The sequence below is a fragment of the Cephus cinctus genome, unplaced genomic scaffold, assembly GCF_000341935.2.
Source record: "Cephus cinctus unplaced genomic scaffold, Ccin1 Ccin1_scaffold1553, whole genome shotgun sequence".
NCBI classification, from domain to species: Eukaryota; Metazoa; Arthropoda; class Insecta; order Hymenoptera; family Cephidae; genus Cephus; species Cephus cinctus.
In genome coordinates, this window is record NW_014333871.1 from 411494 (window position 1) to 421901 (window position 10408).

At 47.0% G+C, this 10408-nt stretch overlaps 1 protein-coding gene across 30 annotated transcripts in view; it reads left to right on the plus strand.

The window, feature by feature from the left end:
- The window catches only part of LOC107273268 (mucin-17), a 225126-nt gene that overhangs the window by 163603 nt on the left and 51115 nt on the right, over positions 1–10408 (plus strand). For all 30 annotated transcript variants that reach the window (XM_015751284.2, XM_015751281.2, XM_015751294.2 and 27 more), the window contains one exon: positions 7224–7270. In XM_015751284.2, the coding sequence (XP_015606770.1) occupies positions 7224–7270 (47 nt within the window). The remainder of the gene's footprint in view (positions 1–7223; positions 7271–10408) is intronic.

Consider the following 10408-nt stretch of genomic DNA (forward strand, 5'->3'; position numbering starts at 1 on the left):
TATCCCCCCCCCCCGCCCCTCCACCAACCTCAATCTTATTCCCACCCATCTCCCGTCTCACGCACTCCTCTTCGTCCCGGCCTACCTACCCCTTACATTTTACCAAACCCCAACCTGTACACCTAGGACCCACCCCCAAAACACCGCTGATGAACTTGAGTCATCGATCATCCAATTAGCCCGGCGATCAATCATCCGCTGCCATTTGCCCTGAACACCGGCACCACCAGGCTCCTCCGTGTTCTCGACCCTGGTCCAGCACGTTTCGACGGTTTCTCTGCATCCCCTGACCGACGAACCGACCGACGTTCGACCCTTAACGCTGAACCCCTAATCAACCCTTTTCAACGCGCGCAATTTCGGAGCATCAGCCCCGCTTGAAGAACCCTGGAGCTAGAACTCTAGAGAACCCCGTGAACTCCTCTTCGAGTCCCTCTTACTGTTTTCTACCTTGGACGTTTTTTAAATCATCCCCCTAGCCCTTATTTCTTGATCTCCTTTTTTTTTTATTTGATCCTACCAGTCCCTGCAATCCTGTACCAGTGCTTCTGCATATTTTCAGACCTGGTCTCGTGGGCTCTAATATCTAATTCTTATTATCAGATGTATTTTCAAATTTACTTACTCGTACCAAAACGACAGTGGAGTCTAGGGGGTTAAAAAAAATTGTTATCACTCATGCATACTAACTACCTGTGACTTGCATGAGCGAACAGCGACTTTGAGACGTAACTTTGAGTTGTCCCTCTCTCTCGGACTCTCTGAATCTCGTATAGACTCGCTCACTCGTACCAACGAAATATCGTCTTCTGGGTAACTGGAATTGATAGACTCCCCCTCGTTAACGCGAATCCTACCGAGTGGGCGAGCATGCATCATTCTCTACTCTCTATTTTCTCTTTTACTCTCACTCTCTCTCTCTCTATCTCTCTAAACTCTCTCCACGAGAAAGAGGGGTAGTAGGTGTTTGATATATAACTCGATATCGGATAATAATGCGAGATATGACGCGTGAGTTGTTAATTCGAGCCCTCCCGTCCGATGCACGTGACGTCATGCCTTCCAGAGACTCCGTTTCTTTCATTCTTGTGCTTCTTTCTTTTTTTTTTCCTATTTTTTTTTTCTATCGTCTATCTTCTCCTTCATTTTCTCTCCATTTTTCTCCGTGGATATTTCCGCGTCAGTGCTCGCCAATGAAAGAGCGCGATTCGAGGAACGAGCGTCGATACGAAGCTCGTGGGGTGGATAATAAAAAAAAAATGGGAATGAAAAAAAAATATATTTAAGAAATTGGATTTTTAAAAATGACACGTGGTTTTTTTTTCTTCGTGTATTTTGAACATTGACGATTTAACGTTCAAAATCCATTTATATGAATGAGGTTGAATTCTGTTGGTACCCAAGCGACGACGCCTTCCGTCGCGACGCTTTTGCTCGTGGTTCCCGCGAGGGTCTATGTACTTCTTTGATTTATATCTAGTTCCATAATTTCCTCTTAACTGATAATTCGCCACTGTCGCACCACCGTAATCATCAGCATCCAGCACAAGCCACCCTCTCTCGTTTCCATGGACCAGTTTGGTGGAGTGCAGAGATGCTGAGAAGTCACCCCCGCTTTGGAGCGTCGTTTCTTATACCAGAAACACCTACAGGGTGTTAACAAGTTTACGGTTAATTGCGATACCATCCCCAAGATCGACTTACTTAAGCAAGACTCATCTCTCTTTCATCCCTTATTAGATGCGCGTCATTTCCTAATAGGATATTTCATTTCAAAGCTCCCAGCATCCCATCTGAAGTCGAATCTCTTATCCTCCCTAAAATCGCACCCCGAAATTTTGAATCGTAAAAAATGTACTTTTACGCACACAGTATAAATTTACCATGCGAATAATTGTACGTTGAAGGTTTATATATATTTTCATAGATATTTTCACGACACCCTGTATCGAGAACACCAAAATATTTCAACCCCTTCTATTCAGCATCCCCTACGACCATAGCCTACAGACATTCCCGCTATCTGTGGCTGCTGAAAATATTCAAATGAATTTCTAATCTACAAGAGACTGACTAGCGGAGACTAGAATGTGAGTCATTGGTCGAATCCTCCCCCCTCCCCCCAAAAAAAAACGAGTAAAATTAGTGAAATTAACGTAAATCGGTCGAATCCTAAAAAGAGTAAAATTAATGTAATTAAAGTTATATGAAATTCTAAACTAAACTGCATATAGAATAACACCCATCAAGTGAAGGTTAGGTACAACGTAAAATCCGTTCGACGTACTTAAGTTCTTACGGGAAGGAAAATATTTAGTGATACCAGCCAAGCTCCTTGTTCCTGGATGATTTCCCGGGTGCTTCCAGAGGGAAGCAACGTGGAGCAGCAAGGAGGTCTAAGCCCTCCTGGGCCTGGTCTACGTGCAGAAAGACGGAGACGACCCTCCAGGTCGAGTTGGGCGACGAAAACCCAAATATCCCAAGAGCCCCTCTCTAATGCTCTTAGCATCTACCCTAAGGGACGTCCTCGCGCACCACCACGTGGCCCTTCCTTTACACCCAAGTATAAAATCCTTTCCCTGAAAATGACTTTTCGCAAGTCAACCCCCAGCAGGTAGGTGGTCGATTGCCGCAGTAGTCTACTTCGTCGAGTGTTTCACCGTTTATCTGAAATTTTGATTGTTTCCTGGCACAGGGTATGGCTAGGGGGTAACCAGGACTCGGTAGTCCTGGGTAGTAAAGGACTACCGAGGTGGTTAGCGCGTGCTGTGGTTGCGATGCGAACGGCCCTGAAGCAATCCCTCGGCAGCGCCATCAGCGGCGTGCCCGTGACAGCCGGCAATTAACAGCCCGGACTCTCGCCTCTATTCTCTCTATCTCTCTCTTTCCCTCGATCCGTACGTGAAAGTCCATACTCTCCACCTCTCTCTCGCCTTGTCACTCTCTCGGAGAGACGGTCGCGCGCGGCTGCGAGAGCGAGCAGCGACGAGAGACTAAATTGTCCGCCCACTGTTAAGACACCGATTTGCCGACCCCCCAGAGTCGACAGGGTTGAAGCATCCCCTGTGCGGGAGGAATCCACCCCCCGCGTACCAGTCAATACCAGCCGTCGATTTGGCCGAGTTGTTTTCCGATTATTTCCGATTTATTCGGTTCCGCCTGCTGGTTCCGCCCCTCATCCGGATGGTCCAGGATCCACCGTCATCCGGCAATATTTTTTTTGTCTGTTCCATTAAAATTTTTCTTCTTACGTTTATTCACTTCCTCGTCCAATACGATTTTATATGGGAAATTTTCAATGGGAATTCCATACTCTTACTTCGTCCTATATACCGTGTGTATATAAAGCAACGACCGGCTACAATGTGATATCATTCTCGGCGAACACATGTTTCTATAATGCGTGCTGCATATTTCAGAGACTTCCGGGCGAGGACTCCTTTTTTTTTTCCGGCAATAAAACCCCGACGGGCCGCACTGGAAAGGCCCGCGTCGTACATAACATTAGAGCATTATAGGCATTACGGAAATTCACCCCTTGTTTCTTCACCCCTTGGTCTCTCTCACCACCCCCGTCTGTTATTACCGCGTATATCATTCCTTGTCGTCTTCCTTACACGCGCCCAACCAAACGGCAGTGCTGCGGTCCCGCAATGGATTTTTGACTTCGGTATTAAACAATCTTGCGGCGCACCAACCGCATTTTCACAGGCCGTACCGGTCCAGGTCACAGCATCCCTGTAGCTCCAAATTCCTACCGGTGGCTTCAGGGAGAAAAATCGTCGTTGGACAAATGGGAGATTTTATCCGACGTTACGTCTTTTTATTTGAGCTCCGATTACAGAAAAAGGGGCGCGACGCTTTCGTGGGGGAGTGACGTCGTCTACTAAGCCGTCCTGGCAGTAAGATTGAGGTAAAACGATTTGCAGCGTCGCGACGCACTTCGGGGAGTTCTCCTCGCCGTGTAAACCCGCTGTTCCCAATTCGGCAAGGGTCTCAAAGTGGAAGCTGTACTTATCACCGACACTTGAGCCACTTTATTGCTCCCTGATAGCCCCTAAACTCTAAAGGGTTGCTCCACGTTCAACCCCCTCTTTTTACCGATTTACAACCCGCCCCACTGCCAGCCAATCAGATATCCCGACTACATTGCACCCTGGCCAATTGCGCAATTGCACCAATAGACAATTTCCTCGAGCCCAGCGTCGATTGGCGACCCTTATTTTTCTTTTCTAGGAAAAATCACAAAAAGAAACTTTTACAAATTACCAAGAGGGTCGCCCAAGTCGGTTACTACGTGAAAAAAAGATTCCGTTCACTTTCCCTTTGTTGCTAAGGGGATGCTGTAAAACCATTGGTCAGATTGGTAGCCGTGTAAGTCGGTGCTTTTACTTTTCATCCCCTTTCCTTTCGCTTCATCCCCCTAGTTCTCGCGTCACTCTCGTACGAGGACTGACTCTCGGCTTTGGGGACCGAAATGAAAGGATCACAGTTGTACGGGAGAAGCGTAAGGGTTGTACGGTGCAAAAGCTTCGGGGAATAGGGGTAGGTTCTTGACGAACGCGTACGCTTCGGGGTAACTTCGTTAAGGCAGGGCTACACCGTTTGCACGGTCATCCTGGACTAGGTAGAGGGTAGGTGCCTACCCTCCACGTAGACAGAGAACGAACGGGTCAGGGGGTGGTAGATTCGTCCAGGCAGGCATCTTACGGGCTGTTTAACTTATCCACGTAAAACTCAAACACGCGAAACAATTAATTAGTAATTAACGCTGGCTGTTCGGTGGAACGATGCTATAGTAATAGTAGCGGCGGCGGGGGCTGGTGGGTAATACTGAGAAAACGCCAGGGTGGTCAGGGCACTCGGTAAGGGTAGTATCCCTTGAAAGTACTCCTACGGGCTAGGGATTTCCACGAAGCAAGAAACTTTAAAGTTCCAAACTTTAGTTCTGTTGTTAGCTTCTAATTAGCGGACAAACAGCCATACTCTAACCGCCCCCCCAAACCCAATCCACCCCCCCCCACCCCGTGGGGATACAGAAATAACGCTGTCCGCGGTTACCCCATGGAATTCCAAAGAACCTTGGTCTTGTAGCTGGTAACCTTTCTTAAGAACCCTTCGACTACTTGGTCATCCCCTAATTTTTTTCTATTTGGCTAATTCCGTCTCTGGCCTACTTTCTAATCAGGTCCGAACTTAGATGATCCATTGGTCAGCTAGAGTCTCTAGTGCCGATGTGGTAGACGTTCCCGTAGCTTCTTGCCTACATCGAAAGCCAACCCCTATTGGCAAAGCTGGGGGTTGCTCTGGCTAAGGGTGGCAAATGAGTTTCAATATGGTTCACTGGTAGTTACCCGACCTCTCTAGTGTGCCTGTACGATCGACTAGTGGAAGCCAGAATATCGGTTGCGGTATTGGTCGCCTTGGTTATTTAGGAAACCATATCAAAGTTTGAGTTGGTTGGCTGGGTGGTTGGCTGGGTGGAGGGCTGGGTGGCTGGAGGGTGGCTGGAGGGTGGCTGGAGGGTGGCTGGCTGTCTTGGGTGCTTCTGTCGCTACTATGTCGATGCCAAGGGTATTTTCGGACAATGTCTTAGCCTCGTGCACTATAGTCCGTACTGGTTGGCTCACTTCTCGATCGCGTCGCCCTGCATTCTATCTGGCGAACCGTAATTTTTGAGCAATGCCTGATAAAGGGATTAGTCAAATTTGACTGTGGACTAATTACATAGATGGATTGATAATTATTAGTCGTAGCTAATAAATACGGTTAGCGGTTAGGGTGCCTCTACTCTCTAGACTGCGAGAACTCGTCGTCCTCGGGAAAATTTAATTAAGGCGACAGCTAGAAAGTCAAGATCGTGACATGCCCCTACTACCAGCCATCCCCCATTTCCCTCTCTCCTCCCAAAGGATATTCACTCCCTTAGTATTCCACCCTTGTCACCCACCAGATTTTACTGAACCCATCGTAAGTACACGTAATACCAAAATACGTTGCATCCCAACCCAATACACTGATATAACCTTAAGCTAACCCATAGGTAAGATCCACCGTGTAACGCGAAATCTTGGGGATGATAAACGTAAAGCTATGGATTTAAGGTACAAGTAAACTACCCTTAAGAAAGTATCAGGTCTTAGATAAAATGAAAGGAAAAAAAAATTACCCAAAATCCTCAAACTATTGAACTAATCAACGAAATCGAGTTAAAAGATAATTGAAAATCTGTCGTCAATCTCGGGCATTGGCTTCAATCCATATAAGATCAATTGCATCCAGGATGATCAGGAGGTTCCACGGGCTCCAGGAAGGGGTTGTTGGAAATAATTCGAAAAGGGCGTCCCGACTGATTTCATGCATCTGGCGTTCGGCCGTCTAAGCATGGTTTGAGAATGCGGCCATTTCCTATTTCGGCTCCGGCCCTCGTGGTCCCGTGATCAATATTCCTTACCCCCTTTGCCTTGGCTTAGCCCTAGGGCCGCTAGAGTTGGTGCCCCTCGCTCCTACGGAGAGACCTGAGCACCCAGTCCCCTCGTAACACCCTCCCTCCCTCCCTCCCGTCCCGTACAACCCTGTAACCCCTCTCGCACCCTCGTCTTAATTAGGAGTCTGAATCTGCGGCGGACACGCGTAAGGGAACGAGGGCCAGGGCAAACCCAGACGAGCACTGTGTCCGAAACATTATTCTGAACTTTGGCCTCCGTGATCTCCGCTGCCAACCTTGGCTCGCCTTGGCTTCGTTTCATTTTACCACTTTTTTTCTTTGTTTTTTACGTTGCCACTCCTTCCTTCGACTAAACGAGCTTCGAGCCTTTTTGTCCTTGTTGCATTATCATCCCTTGGACCTCGACTAACCGGTACCAATTTTTCGTTTCCTTGTTTCACTTCTGGAAACCGATCCTGGGTCGAGACGGACCCTGGACTGGACGTCTCGACGCTTTTGATCCTTGACAAGGAATTTCCATATATAGATGTGCGTATATGCAGGGATCTACAAGAGAGTGGATATTAAGGCTTGGGTAATTATTTTTGATAAATACGAATTCAGCTGCGGGAGCTTGGCGTCAGACGTCATCTTCTTCGGTCCAAGTGTAACCGGAAGTCCGTCAGAAAAAATGTCCTTAAAATATTCCCAAAGGACGATTTTAACGTATAATTCGGCTGTTTCGATAAACTCCAAAAGACATTCTTTACCGATTGACTTTTTTCTTTTGTTTCAGAGTACTCTTCTACGAGGCGGGAGTCTCCCCGCCAGATCATGAACAAGGTAAATCAAATTATAATAATTAGCTCAGGAAGATCAATCTGTTCGGCATGCATATCCGATGTATCTAGAGCAATGCGGTAGTCGTCAAATCCACTAGTACGTATCACGTCAACTGCATCTTACCGTGTTGCTTCGTTAAGTCAATCAGCCAATCAGCCAATCAGTCAGTCAGTTACCATGGCCAATCGATCCAACGTATTTAAAGGTGCACGTGCGAGTCATCGCGTGTTAACCTTTTCGACGCTATTAGTTGGTGCCTCGTGCCTCCTACCAACCCCTAAACCCAATCTGGACAAGCTTACCAAAAATTTCCCAGATTCGTTTAATAAGTGCCAAAATTAAAGTCACCAGTACAAATCCATTCATACATCCGATCTTGAACTACAAATAATTCAATAATCTACAGGGTGCACCAATTATTTCCATTTAATTGTTACCAAGGGAATATCGATAAAAAAAAATGAAATCCAAAAAAAAACATTAAGGTAGTACACAATAATATTTGTACGCGATGTGGTATGCTCTGACGTAATGTCTTCCGGTATTTGTAACCGCGAGATTATACAGTTGTTTCCTAGGATATCTATATCTATAGACATACCCATAGGTATATACCATAAACTATATATATATACATATAGAACATAACCTCATTTGTAGGCCCTTTACACCGTCTGCTTCCCCTCATTATGCATTGCACATGAGAAAACTTGGAGTTCCTCTCCCCTCTCCACCTCCCCCCACCAGAAGGCACTCACCCCTCCGCCTAGCCAACGGGACCACCTTCCACCCCTGTGTCTCGTCACGGTATAGCTCAGCTTCTTTATAAAGTTTTAATGACGTCGTAGCCTAATCGGAAGAGCGCAGCATCCCACGTTGCAGAACTAGCCAGAGCGAATCTCAATGAGCGGAAACGAATGAGAACTACGGGATCGACTTTGCAATGGGTCAAAGAGTCAAGCTAATGGAGCCGATCTAGGACCTGCGATACCAGAGAGTTCATCAATGCCCCCCAAAAGACTCCGGAAGTCCCAGACCCAAAGTCCTTCGGAAAGGTCCAGTCAAAGTTTTTACCTTGGATCCATACTTCGTACCGGAAGTCATTTCCGATGAGTTAATTTCTCGAAGCGGTTGCGTCAGAGGATTTACGAGTGGCGCGGTACGTTCAAACCGGGCTCACAGTCGCCAATCGGGTCGTCAGGACCAAAGGCGAGGGTCACGAGGGAAGAGAAATAGTTTGATAGGACTTAGGGGTAGTTTCCAATAGGGTCCGTAGTAAGTAAAGAAGAAGAAACGTTAAGCCCTTGCTATTGGGGATAACAGTCTTGTGGGTGTATCGATGCTCGATTTAAATGTAATAATTTTTTTTTGGGCCTTAAGTCCCCACTTCTATACCCCGTAGTAAAATACTCGAGACGCTTTCGATTTGCAACAAATCATTCGGCAGTTTACGCTCGGCTGCGCGCCGAGTTGAATTAAACTTCCCCAAGAACTTACTCTAGTCGGTTGGGATGCTGGGAGGCATGCGTATCCTCCGACCTATGAACTGCTTCTCGAAGTTCCCCGGTGCCTTCATGCGAGAGCAGTTAACTATTTGACGTAGCGCAATGCTCTCTCGTACGTTGTGAGATTAACATACTTCCTGTGTTGTTACGAGACATGCCAAATCATCCCGGAGATAGTTCACTCTTATGAGATCCGCAGGGGATCGCGGCTGTGCCGTCGGTACAGCCGAGTGTCCAAATTTCGTTCTACCTGACCCGGCGATAACTACTCGTCGAAAAGTATAGAAGGAACAAACGTTATCCCCTTGGACGGTTTCCACGTGAAAATCGTAAAGCAGAATTACTCCGAGGTTTACTTATCCCCCTTTTTGGGGTACAGTAGGTACGCAGACCAATGGCCATAGTAGATACAGTAAAGAACTACACGGGCAGCCATTCCATTTGGGTGTGAGCATTAGTTACGAGCTTTAAGGGGATGCCAGTGGCTACGTCCTGATCAATTTTATTTCCTCCCTTTCCGATCATTGTCCCGCTCCGCTATTACAGCAAGGACCCGCACTGAGTACCCCGATATCTTTTTGGTCCGGTCTGAAAGAAAGAAAAAGATAAAAAAAAATGTGAAACGAGTCGAGCGCCGTTTTGCCACGGCACTTTCTCATAAAAACCCTTAATAAAAATCCCAATCTAAACAAGCTTAATTTACGTCCACCACATAATTACCTACCCCCCAAGGCTATCACCCTTGCTTTTTCTCTCCTGCGCTCTTTTACACCCTTCTCTCTTCCTTTACCTAGGGCCAGGTACTGAGGTACGGAACGACCCAAGCGAGCCACTTCTCAGTCAAAGTGAGTGAGAGAGAGAGAGAGGAGAGAGAGGTACCCAAGCCTGAAATAGGGAGAGGGTGGCATTGGAGGGCTCTCTGAAAAATCTAAGAGGCGTAAAGCATTAAAAGGGTTATATAACATTCATTAAGGGCAGGTCAGCCTTTGTGAAATTTCCCTTGGAAGCACCGTTCCGGCTGGTGTAGACTCTGTCTCCCTCTCTCTCCCGTATATGCGCATACCGGCTTCTACGTTCCTCCGTTTCTCCGATCCTACCCTCTCGGACTAGTCCCTTGTCTCTGGGGGGAGGGGGGAGGGAGGGTGCAGTCACGTGACTCTACCCCCTTAGACCCGGGGCCAAGAGCAACGAGGGCTGCCGAGAGAGGGTTCTCCTGGCTACCGAGGACTGGGACGCTCTGATGAAGATGTCGCACACGCCGGGGACCCTGGCCAGATTACCCCGACTAGAACCCAGGACCCTGGTCAGGGCACATGCTAATTGCTTTATTTGACATCAAGAAATAATGTACTGCTCTCCTTGGCCACCATGGAAAACCCTTAGGAAGCTACCGTAACGCATTGTCACCTATTTCCTATTTTCCTACTTCTTTTTTCTTCATTTTCTCTATTACCCGTCTACCCCCCATTTCTTGCCACATGGGACCATCAGGAATCGCACTCCGACTATAATTTTCTCATAGATCATCCAGACCCATGCTATGAGACGTTCCTTACGTATATATAAGAATATGATGGTTTTCGAACCCGATAGAAAAAAAAAAAAAAAAAAAAAAAAAAAAAAAAAAAAGGGG